The sequence below is a fragment of the Neovison vison genome, chromosome 14 (genome assembly GCF_020171115.1).
Source record: "Neovison vison isolate M4711 chromosome 14, ASM_NN_V1, whole genome shotgun sequence".
Taxonomy (NCBI): domain Eukaryota; kingdom Metazoa; phylum Chordata; class Mammalia; order Carnivora; family Mustelidae; genus Neogale; species Neogale vison.
Window position 1 is genome coordinate 1,677,936 of NC_058104.1, and position 17,398 is coordinate 1,695,333.

Here is a 17,398-nt window from a genome sequence, read left to right on the forward strand (position 1 = left end):
TCCCGAAATGGCCCTCAGTGCCCCCAGGTACCTGACGCTTGACCGGCTCTGTGGGGGGGGGTTAGCACTAAGACCAGAGCTGGTGACTGGGTTCTGGCCGGGGAAACAGCACCCTCTAGCAGACATGTAGGTGCCTCCAGACACGCGGGACCACACGGCGGTCGGATTGCCTGTGGGGTGGGGGCGGGGGCCGGATCCCGGCCCACCCCACCAAGCAGGTGGTGCTTGGAGTGAGACCTGAAATGGGAAAAGAGCCCAGGGCGCCCGGAGGAAGCCCCAGAGGCCGAGAACAGCAGAGCGGCTGGTTCAGGTGCATCCAGATGGCCTGAGGTGGGAGATGAGGTCGGGGGAAGAGTGGGCAGGTCATGTGGATCTCCCGGCATTTGGGGGCCTTGGCTGGGACTGCTGAGGTTGGATCTTTGAGAGTCTGAGTAGGGAGGGTGGACGGGGGCGCTGGTGCTGAGAAGGTCTGGACCTTGTACCTCCCTGTATGTAGAGCAGACAGGATTTGCAGGTGGTCAGGGTGGGATGTGGGAGAAACAAGGCTTCAGGGGCAGGAGGCTTTACGGGACCCGAGTCTTGTTTGGCCCTGAAAGAACCACATTGCCATCAGCAGGGAGGTGGGGAGCGAGAGGTCTGCAGCTGAGGCTGGTTTGCTGTGGGGTAGCTGGCGTGCTGCTGGCCTCTGTAGGGAGCCGGGTGCCCTGTGCTCCTCCCCGACAGGACGTATGGGGACTTGGCACCCCCGCACCTTTCCCCTGCTGCCCACGTCCTTTCCGGAGACAGGCCCTGCCTTCCTGGCTGCCCAGCTGTGATGGGGCCCTCCTGGGCTGTGCAAGGGCGTATGCCCAGGTGGCCCCTGAGCCTTGGACTGACAAAGAAGAGGCTTCCCTGAGCCTTGGTGCTCCGGTTGGACTGCAGATTCCAGGGCTCCCCAGGGACGTCTGTGTATGTGTGTGTGTTTTCTTCTGGTGAACACCCTGCCGGCTGGGAGGTGCTCTCTGGCCCGGGGCTTCCCGTGCGGTTTGCTCCGGCTGCAGGAGCTGGGGGCTGGGAAGCAGCCCCCTCTGGCGGGGCTGGTGGGCTTGCGAGTGAGCGTGTGGGTTCGCGGGGGCACTGGCTGTAACAGGCCCGCTCTCCGCAGCCTGTGTACGTCCGGTGTGGTGCGGCTGCATGTCAACAGCTGGCTGGAGGTGAGCTTCTGCCTGCCCCACAAGATCCACTACGCTGCCTCCAGCCTCATCCCCCCCGAGGCCATCGAGCGGAGCCTCAAAGCCATCCGGTGAGTGCCAGCCCTGCCCTCTGCCTGCGGGCCCTTCCCCGGAGCTGCTGCCTCAGGCTCCCGCGGTTGCTGCCTTCGGGAGTCCTCCTTTCTTCCTGCCCCAGCCCATGGCAGGTAAGGCCCTATGCAGAGAGAAGGGAAGGTGCCCATTTCGGGGTTTGCTTTTTGTCCAGACGGGACCAGCCACAGGTGTCCTCTGAGCCCTCTCAGCACCGTGGGGGCGATGAGGCTCTGTGCTCCCGGGTCTTCAGCCCGGGCCTGGGCTGTGCTCGAGAGGCCCAGCATCCTGGCGAGAAGCCAGACTGGGGGAGGAGTGCGCCCTCCTGGTGTTGCTCACCGCTCACTGGGGCACCACATCCGAATCAGAACTCGGGGAGCTCAGCGTCTTAGTTTAACTGGTCTCCTGCAAGGAAAGAGCTGAGCTGTTTTCGCAACCCCCCTGCCCAATTAAAGTCTCTTGTTTCCTTAGATATTTTTATGACTAAAAAAAGAAATCTGGGCACATTACAGAAGATTTGGAGATGAGAGGAAGCAGGGCACTACCCCGCCCTGTCCCCTGCCCAGTCTGTGCTCTAAGTGTGTCCTTCCTCCTGGACTTACTTGCTGAGTCTGTTTTTATGTAGTCTGTTCATAGCTGCTGTGGGGATTTTGCTTTTCCATATTTGGGACTCTGTGCTTGGAAAAGATTCATGTATTTTTTCAGTGAACAAATGTTTGCTGGGCAGTCCCAGGGAGGGGAGATGGAGTTGGGTCACCGAGACTTCCTTCACTCTGTTCCCGTTGTTTTTTCTGAGGGTCGTAGTAATCCCTGTGGCTTTTTAAAGGCCCCTGGACACACCACTGCCCTTCTGTCTAACCGTTCGGTGGCCTCTTCTCTCGGGTCCAGTGTCTGTGGGGCCCGGGTACATGCCTGGTTAGTTGACCTTGGACTCTGCTCTGCAGCCCGTACCACGCTCTGCTGCTGCTCAGTGACGAGAAGTCCCTGCTGGGCGAGCTGCCCCTCGACTGCTCCCCGGCCCTGGTGCGCGTGATCAAGACCACGTCCGCCGTGAAGAACCTGCAGCAGCTGGCCCAGGACGCAGACCTGGCCTTGCTGCAGGTAACTCCCTGTGGGCCCGGGCATGCACCCTCCATGGGGAGAATGGTGGGGGAGGGGGACACCTCAGAGCAGGTGGTCCTCGGGTGGAGGTGGGAGGTCAGGGCGTCAGGAAAGCCGACTGCCTATGTGCCGTGTCCCCAGGACCTCTCTAGTGAGGGGCCCCGTGTGGCCTGCCGTGGGGGAATGGGTCATTCCAAGCTCTGGAATCTGAGGCCTGGCTTCAGGGCTGGCTTTGTGAAGTGGCTGTGGGGCCGACGTCGTCTTCTGTGCCAGCAGTCAGGAGGCACACGGCCCTCCAGGTGCTGGGGGCTTGCCGGGCGTCACTGTGGGAGAAACCGGTGGCACGGGTGCACTTGCCAGTGTGGGAGGTGAGGGCAGGCCCACCTGTGTGCGGAAGCGGGACCTGACCTGGGGGCCCACCAGACCCCTAGTGTGCGCGGTGAGGCCTGTGTTCTGTGTGGAGTCCTCCGCTTGCTGGGCCGGGCGCCTGTGCCTGCAGTTTCTCTTTTTGTGGCTCAAAGACTTGTTTGTTTTCGAGAGAGAGCGCACGGGAGCACACGGGAGCTGGGGATACTCGGGGCGGGAGTCCCTAGCAGGGGAGCCCTGTGGAGCGTGGAGCCAGGGTGCAGAGCAGGGAGCCTGGTCAGGGTTGGTCTCACGTGGCTGAGATGCCGACCTGAGCTGAGAACGCGCGGAGGGCCCACCCGACGGAGCCGTCCAGGCGCCCCCACAGTTTGTGATGGGATGCAGGGCCCCTCGGTCCCGGCTGTGGCCTGGCTGGAGACTGGGTGGGGGCCAGGGAGGTCGGAGAAGCCCAGGAGGAAGCTGAAGGTCCCAGGGCAGTTGTGCCTTCCCGAGTGACCTGACCGCTGGGGTCTGGGCCTGTGAGCACCATGTGGCCACCAGGGGGCAGCAGGACCTGGCCCTGGAGCTTGGCTCTCTGAGGCCGTCTGAGGAAGAGGAGCCCAGGGGTGAGACCTGCCTGGGCGCCCCCTCTCACCCCCGCCCCACCGGAGACAGGCCTTTGGCCTTTGGTCGTTAGCGCGGGGTTGGGGGGCTGAACCCCCAGACCTCTGTGTCCCAAAGCAGCATTTTCTGGTTCTGCCGTCTAGGGCGAGTCCTTCCCTGTGGGTTTCCCATGCGCTTTGTCCATCCCCTGTGAGACTGGCTACGTACGGGTTCTGCCCTTGTGCACCGTCACCCGGACTCCTAGACTGGGGGCCCCGCTGTCCTTCACAGCATCCACGAAACGGGCCTGATGCGCGGGCGGCTCCGTCCACACTGCAGAGCTTGTGCTCTGACGCGTCCGGGCTGCGCTTTCGGAGCTTTCCGGCTTCTCGGTGTCTGCGGACACAGACTAAGCTTGGTGACACCCCCTTCACTTCCCTGCCCAGCCTTCCCTGCCATCACCCTCTGCACTGAACCCTGTTCGAAGCAGGCTTTCCTGCTGGCTGCTGGTGGGCCTTGCCGGCCTCTGCACTCACCCCCTGGGGCCCGAGGTCGGCAGAGCTGCCCGAGGCCCGTTGGAGCCCCAGGTGCGATGGCCCCACGAGGGAGAAAGTGTCAGCTTCAGCATGTCCTCAGGTGACTTACCGTTGACTTGAGCTCTCAGGGTGCCCAGGCGACTCGGTTGATGGAGCACGTGACCTGATCTTGGGGTCGCGAGTTTGAGCTCCGCAGTATGTGTGCGGGTTACCTAAGAAAAACTGAAGTCTTAAGTAATTCATGTTCCATCATCGGCAAAGTCAATATTTTGGGCTTTTCTTGTTTCACGTTTTTTATTTAACTGTAATTAACATACAGTGTTGTCTTAGTTTCAGGGGTCCATTGTGGTGAGTCCAAGATAGGGACACTGTTGCGTCCTTCACCTGTCTCCACATCCTCCCACCCTCCTGCCCTATTTTGGGGTTTCTTGTCGTGATAAGGTTAATACGTTCTTAGAAAGATTCAAACATCAGGGGCGCCTGGCTCAGTGGGTTAATCCTCTGCCTTCGGCTCAGGTCATGATCTCAGGGTCCTGGGATCGAGCCCCGCATCAGGCTCCCTGCATTCCCCTCTCTCTGCCTGCTGCTCTGCCTACTTGTGATCTCTGTCTGTAAAACAAATAAATAAAATATTTTAAAAAAAAGATTCGAGCATCATGCAGATTAGAGGCAGGGAGAGTCCTGCAGTCCTGTGTCACAGAGGTCGCTGCTGGAGATTCCTCCGGACCTTCTGCGTGTGTCCCTTCTTCACACATTATCTCTGGATAACAGAACCGGGATCGCACTGTCCATCCCTTGTGATTGGCTCCCCACAGACCTTCACATCCTACTTCCATGTCCTGCCACTGCATCTGCACAGGGGACTTTGCAGATGGTGAAGGGTTTTGAGGTGGGCCATGACCCTGGGTTGTCCCCGCAGGGCCTTGTGAGAGATGGCCAGGGGGTATGACCACGGAGGCAGGGAGTGGAGGGAGGTGGTCACATGCCAAGGAAGGCTGCCGTGAGAGGGGGTTGGGCAGCTTCTCCCCCAGAGTCTTCGGGGAGCGTGTCCCTGCTGAGAGCTGGACTCCAGCCTGCGGCACGAGTTCAGACCTCTGGTCTCTGGAACGGCGCTCTGGCTGCGGGGAGTGGTGGGAGGCAGGCACTACAGGGGAGGGTGGGGGCAGGTGGAGGAAAGTGGCGTATCCTCGCTTTGGAGCTGGTGTCATTGGGACTTGGGGTGAGAGGGAAGATCGGCAGTGACAGCTGTGGTTCCGGCCGTGTGGGCTCTGGTGTCCTGTTTGCCGAGGTGAGCTGCCGGCGCACGGAGCAGTGTCCTAGCCTCAGTGCCGGCCTGGGGAGGATCCTGTGGGATAGGGTCCACGGGAAGTGAGTGTCCCAGACCACACCAGGGACCAGTGGTAACGAGGGTGTTGTGTGTGCTGTGCCAGACGCCCAGGTGGGGGTCAGAGAGTCGGGCACTGTCCTCCCAGCTCCCGCTGTCGGCAGGTTTTCCAGCTCGCCGCCCACCTGGTGTACTGGGGCAAGGCCATCATCATCTACCCGCTGTGTGAGAACAATGTCTACATGCTTTCTCCCAACGCCAGTGTGTGTCTGTGAGTACCTCTGGTTGCCAGAGCCCAGGATGGTGCTCCCTGCTCAGCCGGGCCCTCACTTGGGCATGCTTGCTGGCCTCTGCTGTGTCCATGTTTTGATTGTGGCCTGCCCCAGGCCTGTGCGCTTCCGGCATTCAAAGCCCCCGTGCAGGTTCTGTGCTCCCTCACACCTGCTGGCCAGTGGGTGGTGGATGGGGTCCCTGGTGGGGGTTGGGAGCCTTGATCTTGACTCGGGGACTCCGAGGGGCTTTGGCCTCTGCCCATGGCTCCTGCTGCCCCTCGAGGGAAAGCACCTGGGTTTGTCCTCATGGCTCCCACCCTGGGCACCTGCTATGCTGTGCCTCCCTGCTGCCCACCGTGGCTCACGGCGAGGGCATGGCTGTCCAGAAGCGAGGAGAGGCCTGCTGAGCTCATGGGCACGTCGCCTCACCTCTCCCCAGGTACTCCCCGCTGGCCGAACAGTTCTCCCGCCAGTTTCCAGCTCATGACCTGCCCTCTGTCCTTGCTAAGTTCTCCTTGCCCGTCTCCTTGTCAGAATTCAGGAACCCCCTCGCCCCCCCTGTGCAGGAGGTAAGTTGCAGGAGTCTGGGGGTCTGGGAGCCACCAGCCCAGTGTTAGCTCCTCATCCCAGGGCCCTCAGTGCTGCTGCACTCCTAGCCTGGGTTTTGGGAGGAGGGAGCTTGGCTGCGTAGTTGGTACCCGTCACGCCAGGGTGACCAGGAGCTGGCTCCCAGCCAGGCCCGCTGCAGACCATGGGGCAGTCCTCCACCCCCGGTGGAGGCGGTCCTGACTGCCGAGAGCCGAGTGGTTAGAGCCGCTAAGAGGCCCAGGTGACAGTAGAGTGGTGACCTCTCCTGAGGGGAAGCCAAGTCAGCTTCGTTTTCACTGAGCTTGGGCCCTGCTTCCTGCTCTCTCCCCCTCCATGGTCTAGGTGGCCACAGGGTATGTGCTTCTAAGTCCTGAGCTCCCTGATCCCCAGAACCTCCTCATCCAGGAAGATCTGGAGAGACAGGCCTGGGACAGGCCCCAGTGGGACCACTGGGGTTGCTGGGTGTGGCAAGGGCTCATCTAGGAAGGTACGAAGTGCATGGGATGAACAGGTGAATTCTGGGTCAGGTGCAGGCTCTGTCCAAGAATGAGCCTCTGCCCTCCTCCCCCGTGCGGAAGGCCTGGGGCTCTGTGGCTCGGGGCAGGGGTGGCGCAGAGCCAGAGCCTGGGTGGGGCTGGTGTTGGGAGATGGGGCTCGGTACTGTCAAGGCTTTGTTTTCAAGAGGAAAGTATCTTTTTTTTTTTTTTTTTTTTAAGATTTTATTTATTTATCAGAGAGAGAGAGGGAGAGAGAGTGAGCACAGGCAGACAGAGTATCTTTTTAAATAAGTGTGAGATCTGTGAGGCAAAACCAGTCCTTCAAAGGAAACCCTTTTCCTTCTTAAGTTGTGAATGAGGAGGAGATCCTGGCTCTTGAGTTCATTCAGATGCTGAGCTGACGGAGTTCTGACGGCCTCTTTCATGAGGCCTTCGGTTTCCAGGAACCGTGCCAGGCTGTACCATCTGGAGAAAAGCCGCACTCTGCATCTGTGCCCCACGTCCCCCAGCAGAGCCGTCCTCACGGTCCGGACGGCAGGTGGATTTCCCAGGCCAAGCCTGGGGGGCTGCCGTGTGCTTGGTCAGGGGCTCAGACGGAGCTGGGTTTGGTTCCGTGCCGTCCCCGGGAGAGGCGTCTGCTTGTCAGGACTCCTGCTTCGGGGCCTGGAGTGCGCTCGTTAGTGCTCACGAAGCCTCTTTGTTTTATTTTTTAATGGTAACTCTTTTGCAGGCCTTTTCCATTTTACTTGGTTAGACCAGGTCATAACGTGCCTAAGGTACCTGGTGCCTCCCTGTTCTGTGCCTGGTCAGTTGTCCCTTCCCAGGAGGGGACTCCGAAGCTGAGCAGGCAGCTGTGCGACCTTCCTGCTCACCCGTGCTCAAGCTGGGCCTGCACAGGGGGGCTCCTCTCTGGCCACGGTCAGGGGCCGGCCCCCAGCGGGAGGGGTGGCCTCCATGTGCCAGGACCACACCGCTCATTGGGACTCCATGTCCGTGGGCAGGCTTCCAGGCCGAGCCAGGGAGAGGCCTCGGTGCCGTTGGAGCAGCTGCCTGAAGGGTCTTCCTGGGCAGTGTCCAGGCCACAGCTGGCAGGTCCCCACGGGCCCCGCTCCGTGTCGGGGGGTCTGAGCGGTGGGGCTGTGTAGTCGGCTCTGCTGCTCCGCTCTGGGCGTGAAAGGCCCTATAATGGCGCTGCCCAAGTGTGCAGTGGGGGCAAGTGCAGGTGCGGCCCCGGGGCTCCCATGGCCTTGCGCAGAGCAAGGAGCTCTCTGCTGGCCGCTGGCAGGTCCTTTCCTAAGGTGGGGGTTGGGCCTCTCGAGCTCAGGGACCCCTCACCTCTGGCATGACTTGTGGGAGCCCTGGTTTCAGTCATGGCCTGGGTGCTCCCCATGGGGACAGGGTGGTGGTGGGGAGCAGCCCCCTCCCCGGCCCTGGGCCACCTGTGGCTTCTCCTGCAGACCCAGCTCATTCAGATGGTGGTGTGGATGCTACAGCACCGGCTGCTGGTGCAGCTGCACACCTACGTTTGCCTCATGGCCTCGCCCAGCGAGGAGGAGCCCCACGCCCGGGAGGACGAGGTCCCCTTCACTGCCAGGGTCGGCGGCCGCAGCCTCAGCACGCCCAATGCTCTCAGCTTTGGCTCCCCAAGTAGGAGCCCCCTGCCCCGGGCGTCTGTGTGGTGGGTGGGGTGGTTGGGAGGGCACCTGGGCGTGGTGGCAGGATCCCGATGTGGGCACTGTTGGGCGTGAACGAGGCACCTTCCCACGGCTGCACATGTGCACACACACCCGCCCTTTATGTGGGCCGCTGGGGCCTCCCACAGGCAGCCTCTGTCCCCTGCTGAGCCTCCTCCGAAGGAGGCAGGAGACCCCGCTCCCTGGCCTCCCTGCCACTCTGTGCCTCTGGGCTCCGGAGCAGGGCCTTGTTCAAGCCAGGAGCAGCCTGGGATCTGAGCCCATTTCCCACCGTCCCTGGGAGGGTGGCTGGGCTCGCTGGGCCGGGGCCTGTGAGGGGACACGGACTCTCACAGTCACTTCTTGGCAGAGCCGTTGTGGCCGCCGCGTGCGCCCAAAGGACGCGGTCCATTGCCAAGCCCCAGGTGCCCTGGGCTCCCCCAGGCTCGGGGGACACGAAGGGCTGGAACTAGACTGAGGCCTGACCTTACCTTCAGCTTCAGTGTGAGGACCAGCCTTGCCTGGGGCCGCTCTTGTCCCTCTTGGGTGGGGGGGTGGGATGAGCAGGCCTGCCTGGGGGTGTGGCAGCCGATTCCCGGTGGACATGGGCACAGTGGGTGCACCAGGGCGTGTGTGGGGGACTGGCTGCTCCCTGACCCGTGCCCACCACAGCCAGCAGTGACGACATGACGCTCACCAGCCCCAGCATGGATAACTCCAGCGCGGAGCTTCTGCCTGGAGGGGACTCTCCCCTGAACAAGAGGATGACAGAGAACCTGCTGGCCAGCCTGTCCGAGCATGAGCGGGCAGCCATCCTCAGCGTGCCTGCGGCCCAGAACCCCGAGGACCTCCGCATGTTTGCCAGGTGGGGGCAGGGTGACCCCAGGGCTGGGCTGGTTCTGGCAGCTTGGCCGGCAGGACGCAGCTTCCGTCCCGTGATGACCACCGGCCGTTGCTGGTGATGCTGGGTGTCTTGGGCATGAGGTGTCCCCAGCTGGTGCCTGTGACGCCAGGCCTGGGGACTCTGCCTGTGGGGTCTTTCCAGGACTTCCTGGTGCTTCCCATTAACTTTTTCAGAAGCTGCGGCAGGTTCCTGCCCTCTCGGGGCCTGTGGGGATCTCCCGCACCGGGAAGGCTCTTCGCCCGGGCTGGGGTTGCTGGTGTCCAGGGCCCCCACACCCTGAGTGACAGACTGTCAAACCTGGCTTTGACTTGAGGGCTCTGTGGGTTTCGGGTTTTCGGCTGCCCGGGGAAGCCCCCAGTCAGGAACCACATGCCAGGCAGCCGGGCCCAGGCCTCTGCGCTGGCCCCAGCCCACACAGCCCTAGAGCAGTGACCCCATCTGGGCCCGTAGCCACACGGGAGCCACTGCCACAGCAGCACAGCAGGCCTGTTCCCCCGCACTTCCCTGTCAGGGTGCCGAGGGCAGACGTGGCCTTCAGGCTCGGGTGGCTCCAGGGTGTGAATAGGGCCCGTGAGGTCTCACCTGCCCCTCGCCCCAGGCTCCTGCACTACTTCCGCGGCCGCCACCACCTGGAGGAGATCATGTACAACGAGAACACGCGGCGCTCCCAGCTGCTCACGCTGTTCGACAAGTTCCGCAGCGTGCTGGTTGTGACGGCCCACGAGGACCCGGTTATCGCTGTCTTCCAAGCGCTGCTCCCATGAGCCGGGCCCAGTACGACAGCGAGGAAGCGGCAGGTTGCTGCTGTGGGCGCTGGGCTGTCCCCCCGCCCCAGGCCCCCCACGCTCCCTGCTAGGCCGAGCCCTCTGAGGCCTGAGTGGATCCAGCAGCAGCCTTGGGGCTGCTGCCCTCCCTGTTCTCGTCCTCACCTGGTCCTTAAACCGCCTCTGTGTCTGAGCGGAGGAGACGAGGCTCCCGCTGGAGGGAGTGTCCAGGACTCGGGCCTGCGGGCCGCCTACGCAGAGTCAGGGTGTGCTTCTCTCAGACCCTCCTCCCAACCCTGCCCTCTTTCCTTGGTCCCATCCGCTGCTGCCTTCCTCATGGCCACCCTGGGACTTACAGAGAACGGTGTCTGACAGAGAGCGGAGGAGAGCCCGGCTGTGCCCTGTGCCCTCTGCTGCTCCCGTGAGTCCTGGGCCTTTTGCAGCCTGGCCCCTGCAACGGCTCTTGTGTTCACCAGGAGCCTTGTGACCAAGCTCTCACCACCAGCACCCCCAACCTGGGACTCCTGCCGCACAAGGGCCTGGGCCGTTGCCTGTCTTTGGGGTGAGTCTGCCCTGGTGCCCTCCAGCTTCCCTCACACAGACCTGAGGGACAGTGTGCCCAGCCTGCACCCGCAGGGCCTCCAGAGTCCGGTGCTGGAGGGGAAACCGACTGCAAGCACATGTTGACCCCTGAGGGGGCTCTGGCCGAGACACAGGCAATAATGTTTTCTAGTCATAAAGTGTTTATTGGGTTTTTATAGAATTAAAAAGACTCGTGGGCGCAGACGCTCACTGCGGGCCCGCTCTGTGTGTTCTGCTCAGCTGCTCTGTCCACCACACTGACCCAGGGGCTGCCCTGGACATAGAAGCGCAGGGGCTTCTGGGCCCATTCTCCTGCCTGGCCGATGCCCACGCGGGCTGCCGCCACCACGACGGGCTCCCTGGTCCCCGGGGCGCTGCGCTCCATCCACACAGCTGTGTCAGCGGCCAGGTCCCGCTGGTCGAAGCTCTTGTCGATGGCCAGGGCCTGGCACAGCTTGGAGGGGCCGCTGCACAGCTCGCGGTCCTTGAGGGCTCGGCCCACGGTGCCCTTGCGGAGGGTGCTTCGAAGCTGCCGCATGGTCTCCAGGCCCCCCAGGGGCTCCAGGGCTCGCAGCAGGACACACGCCCCGTCCCCTGGGGGACAGACAGACAGCCTAGAAAGCCAAGCCTCCCCGGGCTGTTGCCCTCCCTACACCGGGGCGCACATGGTGCTATGGCCGTGAAGCGGCTGCCTTCCTGAGCACCAGACACCTGCTGCCTCCACCCCCACAGACCGGGACCTGCAGGTGCCTGGGCCACTAGGTGGGGTGTGCCTGGGAAGCCCGAATGCCTGACCACCAGCTAGGGACAGCCCGGTGGCTGCTGGTAGCCGACCTCCTCCTGGCTTGGTCTGGTTTGGAGATTGGCAGCACCTGTGAGGCTGCGGAAGAAAGCCCCGGGAGCCGGTCATCCTTGGGCATGGCTAGCCCCCCGGGAGGCAGCAGGCTCAGGCCTGGGAGCCCCGTCTGCCGTATCCACTAGGTGTCCGCTGGGCAAGGTCGCTGGCTCCGAGCAGCCACCCTGTACTGGTGGCACTGAGCGAGCCCTCCTGGGGACCCGTGCAGGAGGAGATGCCAGCCCACAGCCCCTCTCCTCCCCTGGGGCCTCTCTGCGTGTCAGTCCACCGACCCCTGACATCAAGAGTCACACCTCACTGACTGAGGCACCCCAATCTGAGCTGCTTTTAGGGACCAGCGGATGGACACCCTGGGTCTAGGGGCTCACTGGAGAGTGCGCGTCTGCCCTAATCCCCTGCACAGCTGGGAACAGTATGACTGGACCCGGGCCAGAAAAACCGGGATCATCTGGCAACGCTGCTCGGATGGCGAACCCCCACCACCAGGGTTCGCAGAGGCTCAGGTGGCCAGCCGCTTTCCACTCTTGGACCTTGGCCACAAGGGCCCTCCCACTGGCATCCGGGAGCCCCGAGTGGACGCAGCAGCCAGGCCCTCTCAAGTAGCCAGCAGCTGGCAAGTGCGGGGGCTTCGGGACCAGATGCCCCTTAAACAGCCGGTCCTCAAAGGACCTCAGGAAATACTCGGTCACGCAAAACCGTGCCTTTCCTGTGCCTCCGGCTCCTGGGCTCGTCCCAGCCCACCAGTGGCAGGGCTCCCTGTGGTGCCACACGGGTGCCTCACTGTACATCGGGTGAAGGGGCAGCCTCTCCCAACATCCCCACATCCCAATCCTGGAGTGCATCCGAGTCCCTCACCCCGACGAAAACCTGACACCCTAACCTCTTCCTGCCAGGTCTCCCCGTCCTCACCTGCTAGGCCTGTCTACATGGCCTGCCCTCCTGGTGTCTGTGCTGCCTCCACCCTGCAGGCAGGCCGACAACGACCATGTCCTTGGCCTCCCCCTCCCTCCCTCTGCCTCACAACCCTTGGCCTTGACAGTCTGCACCCACGTGGTTTCCTGCCCCCCCCGATGGTCACATGTCCACAAAGTGACATGCCACCTCCAATGTGTGCCCTGTCCACTGTACCTCCCCCCACCCCAAAATCCTGCCCTCCTCCCCTTCCTTGTTGACCACAGTCCTGGGCATCGCTAGACCAGGGGAGTCCCCTTGTCTGAACTCAGGCCGGCTCCACAAGAGCAGGTTGGTTCTAGTAACAAGGAAAAGCCAGACAGCCAAGTAAGTGCTCCAGAATGACCAGAGGACCCTCTGGGATGGCCCCTACCACCCTCTCAACACCTGCTTTGTGCTGGGCACAGGAACCATCCTTCAGCCCCTGTGGCTCTGACACTCGACGTGTCCAGCTCTCTGCTTGGTGCCATCACAACTCCTAGGTCATTGGACTCATTAAGCAAATGTGTGTGACACACAGCATGCCCGACCCCAAGCTTCTTACTGGTCTCCTCAAGCATTCGCTCTTCTCGGGATGGGCCCTGGCGAGATTCGACAGATACACAGAGGCTGGGACTGGCCGGGCGGAGTGGGCCGGGCAGACGCTGCTTCTGGTCAGCAACGCCTCTGGCAGGACGATGCTGGGACCTCTCCCTTCTGAGCACAGGCCTTCGGCTCCCAGTGGGACACAGGCCATTCCACAGCAGGTGTCCCAGGCTAAGCGGGTTCTCCCGGGAGCTCCAGACCAGTGTTGCTCCACTCGGCACTATGGACATCGGGGGCCATTCCGTGCCTCGTGAGCCATCCGGCAGCATGCCTGGCCTCCACCTGCCAGACACTGGTTGCACATCTCCAGCTGGGATGACCACACCTCTTTGGACGTTGCCTAATGGTGGCTCCCCAGTTGGAGTGGCAAAACCATCCCCAGTTGAGGACGACTGGTTCAGACCCCGCAACTGACCACCTGATGAGGCTCTGGCTTGAGCTCAAGTCAACTTGGGCTGACCGCACCCTTGTGTTCCCACAACTCACCTTCCAGGTCGGCCCTGGTCATAGGAGATCTCAGCTTTGAGGTCTGTGATCATTGGTGTCCTTGTGGAGCCTGTCAACTCTGTGTTCAGGTCAGCCCATGACCTCTGTTCATGGGGGGCCCCAGGCACCTACCACCACCCAGACGGTGTAGCCAGAGTTCCTAAAGCCCTGGCCTAGCTTAGCAGGGACACCCGTCCGTGCCTGTCCTCCCGGATCTCCCAGCTGCCAGTTCAGGGGGCAGTGCCCGAGGCCTCCTGCTGCCCCAAGCCCCAGCACCCCAGCACCGCTCACCTCGGCTGGAGACGTTCATGCAGAAGTACATGCCATAGATGACGTACACGTACAGAGTGCCCGGCTTCATGAACATGCCACGGTTGCGCGGGGTCTGCCGGCCACCCCTAGAGTGCGCGGCTTCATCCTCTGGCCCCACGTATGCCTCTGTCTCCACGATGCGGCCGCGGAGCTCTGTGCCGTCATCAAGTCGTCGAACCAGCACCTGTGGGCAGTGTGTCTGCTCAGAGCCCAGAGGGGCAGGGGGCACCCTCAACTGTGACAGCCCGCAGCCTGGGCCTCACCTCCCCAGTTCAGGGTGCATCGGGGCACCCAGACCCAGCTAGGCCCCCCACGGGCCCCCTCACCCGTCCCAGGAACACAGGCCCTGCTACGTATCCTGTCCCGGGGGGGGGCAGCTGTTTCAGGCTCTGGCCAGCCAGGGCCAGGCTGGAGAAAACCAGCACTAGTGAATCCGCATACTTCAAGTCTTCTCGGTGGGGCCCTCCATCTCCCTGCCTCCTCCTCACCCTGCCCCCTTGGATTTAAATGCTTAGCCTGGGGTAAGGCAGCATGGAGGGCACAGGGCACCAGTGTTGTCCTCCACACAGCTGTCCAGGACGCCCAGAGCCTGTGCGGCCCCTTCCACCTGGACTGACCACAAAGGACCACCCTACTTGGCTCCCACCCCTGGCTCTGAAAGGCCCTTCTGAGCAGCGGGAGCAGCTGCCTGCAGGGGCCCCGGCCTGGACCGCAGGCCTGGGTATAGCCAGCTCCACAAGGAGTAGGTCAGAGCAGGCTGTCTGCCAGGGAGATGAGCTGGCTGCAGCTGGCTCAGGCGGCACCCTGGGGCAGGGGTGAGGCCCGAAGGGCCAGCTGAGGACGGGGCAGGGGCGGGTGCTCTCGGGTGAGCCGAGCACCAAGGAGAGCAGGGCAGGCCATTGGGGAGCCAGGGAGGACCCGTGGAGTGCTGAGTGTGCCTGAGAACGGAGTCTTCCCCCGCCTGATCCCGGGCCACAGGACAATACCTGTCCCAGAAATGCCCGTGCCAGGGAGATAGCGGGTTGGTCGAAAAACTCCGATCCCAGCCGTGCAGAGTGGCTTTTTGGGCTTGAGAAGTAGACGCTGCGCTGGGGGCCCAGGGAGGCAGGCTTCCCCAAGCGGGGCTCCGTAGGGGAGGGCGTCGGGGCTCCGTGCCGGTCACTTCCGAGCTCTTCTGCCTCCAGCAGTCGCTTTTTCTGCCTGATTCTGCGGGAGAGCTGTAAGGGGAGTGGACTGATTTCCTGAACAGGTTTGGTGGTGACGATGGACTCAGGGAGGCTAAGGACTGTATTCGACAGCCCGCCTCCTCGAACAGTGGAGACCACCCCCTCATGGGTTGTTCCAGGTGCAAAGGGAGTGCTAAACCTGGCGTGTGCAGCCCCACACGGTTGGCCTTGGGAAATGCCTGCGCAGCTCGACCGGCTGTGGGTGCGGTGGCCGAGCGGCCACTCTGACCCACACCCGGTCCACTGCAGATGATGCGCAGGCTGATGGCAAAGGGCTGCACAGCCTGGGGAGGGGACAGAGGGCGCCCGAGCCTAGGACGGAGGGCTGCTGTCCTGATTCCCACCCGTGACATGGAGCCCAAACTTCCAGTCTTTTTTCTGGAACCTAGCCATTTGCAGCAACCCTAACCGGGAATTAATTATTTTCTTTTATATTTACTTACCTAAGTACTCTCTACACCCAATACGGGGCTCAAACTCACAACCCCAGCATCCAGAGTCACATGCTCTTCCACCCGGGCCGGCCATGACCTTGATGGGGCTTGGCCAAGGACCACTCATGGTCCTCGTGTCCTCCACACTCCCTCCCACCCGGCTGCCGTGTTGGCAGGGCTCCCACTGTGTCATCCCCTCCTCAGAATGTCCAGGAAGGCCTGACATGCAGGGGTCGGGGGGAAAGGACCAGGAGGTCTTCTTTGCTCCAACCCAAGTGCTCAAGGCAGGACCCCTGGTGAGTCCCCAGCTGTCCTCGCTCAGGACCCAGGTGTCGTCCTAAGGAGCAGTGGAGAAAAGGCGAGGTCTCCCAGGGGACAAAACGTAACCTCCCACCTGCTACCACACAGCCCGGGAAGCCTGAGCAGACACTGTTCTGGGACCAGCTGCTCTACCAGTGGGAGAAGATGATGAGCAGGTGAGCCCCAGGGCCTGGAAATACCCTGGGCAAGGCCTGGTTCTCAGTAGTACCCACAGCTCCTCCGCACTCGGCACATGACAGACCCAGTATTTTTAACATCAGCGCTGACGATCCATCTTGAAAGGAGACGGCCAGTCTACTGAGAGTGGACGCTGACGTGACCGTCTTCGCAGCCCAGCCCATCTGCCAGCACCCGCTGTGGGCTCAGACGCTGGGTCGCTGCCACCCGGAGTCTGGTCCCCCTCCCCGCCTGCCTCGTGGCACTCGGGTCATTCTCGGTCAGGCGAAAGTGCCCAGGACTGAGGCCTAGAAAGGCCTCAGTTTCCCTATCAGAGACTAGAATCTGAACCTGACCCCGCACCGCACTCAGCGAGCGCGGCCTCAGATCCCGTACCTGCGCCTCCTGCATCCCCGCTCTGGTTAGAAATGAGGGTTCCCCACAGAGGGGACCCTGGACACCCACAGAGTCTGCCTGTTTCCTCCTCAGAAGGAAGGGAGCCCGCATCTGTGGCCGGGGGTGGGAGGAGGGCCTCCGGCCAGAGTGGTGCCCCCCGTGAAGGGCTGGAGCGAGCCCGGCCCGGACGTGGGTTAGTCCGAGGGACCCACGAGCCCTCCATCCACACCCGCCAAACAAGGGCTTAGGGCGTCCAGGGTGAGCCTTTATCCGGCTGCCACTGCCACTGAGGCCACCGCGGGTCACTTCTGCGGCAGCCTGGCCGCCGGGCAGGACAAGTCTGAGCCGGACCCCAGGGCGCCGCACGCGACCAGGATACCGGGGCCGGGGGCTGCTCCCGGACTCCACCGCTAGCCCCGGGTCGGGCCGCGCCTTTTCCAACAGCGGAGGAGCAGCCGAGCCGGGGCCGCTCAGGGCCGGGGGGGGGTGGCCTCTCGGTCCCGGGGCGGGTCCTCCGGCGAGCGCGGAGCGGCCGTGCGCCGAGCGGTCAGCGCGCACCCGGGCGCACACTCACCTGCGCAGCGCCGCGCACCGGCATCCCGCGGCTCCCGGCGCCCCCGCCCGCCCCCGACGCGACCCCGGAAGTGCCGCGGGCGCCTGCGCGGAGGAGGACGGAAGCCCGGCGGGGCGGTGCAGACCCGCCCCCGGAGGAGGGGTCGGGCGGGGGGGTGGTCCTCGGGTCCCGGACAAAGGCCCGGGAGCTGCTGGGACGCTGGCGGCGGGAGAAGGCGGGGACGGCGGCGGGCTTGGGGCGAGAGCCCCCGCAGCCCGGTGCCCCTCTTAGTGCCCTGCGTCCCGCCCCCACGCGCGCGGGGTTCCACGCACGGCCGCCAGCCGGGGGTCAGACCCCCCGAGAGCGCTGGTCCTCGAGGGGCCCCGGCTGGGGGTCGCAGACGCTTGGGTGGGGTAACCGGGAGCGAGCGTGGGGGAGGCGGCGGCCGAGCCCCGGTCCTCGGGAGACCCCTTCGTGGACGGCGGCTCCGGGAGGCCCTTGGGAGGAGAGGGCCTGGGGAGTGGGCCAGGAAGGCGGGCCGGGAAGCGGATGCCAGGCCCCTCCGGAAGCCCCCGGCCCCGCCCGGGTCATCCTCATCGGCCGGGCCGGGGGTCCTGTCTGCAGTGCGCCCCGCCCCTTCAGCCGCGCCGAGG

General features: G+C 63.5%; 2 protein-coding genes across 8 annotated transcripts in view; one reads left to right on the plus strand and one right to left on the minus strand.

Annotated features, from left to right (window-relative positions):
- Positions 1-10,688, plus strand: part of NPRL3 (NPR3 like, GATOR1 complex subunit) — a 38,449-nt gene extending 27,761 nt beyond the window's left edge. For 4 of the 5 annotated variants that reach the window (XM_044233748.1, XM_044233751.1, XM_044233747.1 and 1 more), the window contains 7 exons: positions 1,145-1,282; positions 2,225-2,381; positions 5,354-5,460; positions 5,901-6,030; positions 8,004-8,193; positions 8,892-9,084; positions 9,722-10,688. In XM_044233748.1, coding sequence (XP_044089683.1) covers positions 1,145-1,282; positions 2,225-2,381; positions 5,354-5,460; positions 5,901-6,030; positions 8,004-8,193; positions 8,892-9,084; positions 9,722-9,887 — 1,081 coding nt within the window. In that variant the 3' untranslated portion in view covers positions 9,888-10,688. Of the gene's footprint in view, positions 1-1,144; positions 1,283-2,224; positions 2,382-5,353; positions 5,461-5,900; positions 6,031-8,003; positions 8,225-8,891; positions 9,085-9,721 lie in introns of those variants that run through there. The other variant, XM_044233750.1, reaches the window with a different exon arrangement.
- Positions 10,613-16,818, minus strand: MPG (N-methylpurine DNA glycosylase). Of its 3 annotated transcripts, none has more exons than XM_044233753.1 (4): positions 16,767-16,818; positions 14,646-14,876; positions 13,639-13,843; positions 10,613-11,063 (listed from the first exon to the last, which is right to left on the minus strand). In XM_044233753.1, the coding sequence occupies exons 1-4, from the start codon at positions 16,788-16,790 to the stop codon at positions 10,651-10,653; spliced, it is 873 nt and encodes a 290-aa protein (XP_044089688.1). In that variant the 5' UTR covers positions 16,791-16,818; the 3' UTR covers positions 10,613-10,650. The 3 variants fall into 3 exon arrangements, with proteins under 3 accessions (XP_044089688.1, XP_044089687.1, XP_044089689.1); XM_044233752.1 differs by lacking the exon at positions 16,767-16,818 and adding an exon at positions 16,193-16,631; XM_044233754.1 differs by lacking the exons at positions 13,639-13,843; positions 14,646-14,876; positions 16,767-16,818 and adding exons at positions 12,821-13,153; positions 13,348-13,424.
- Between the last annotated feature and the right edge of the window lie 580 nt (positions 16,819-17,398).

Bases quoted from the DNA above. Each gene is read 5' to 3' on its own strand.
- MPG (XM_044233752.1), bottom strand. From the start codon at position 16,303: ATGCGGGCTCCCTTCCTTCTGAGGAGGAAACAGGCAGACTCTGTGGGT. The intron at 14,877-16,192 runs GTACGGGATCTG...CTCCCCTTACAG, and splicing joins CGGGGATGCAGGAGGCGCAG to CTCTCCCGCAGAATCAGGCA. The intron at 13,844-14,645 runs GTATTGTCCTGT...CACTGCCCACAG, and splicing joins CACGGGCATTTCTGGGACAG to GTGCTGGTTCGACGACTTGA.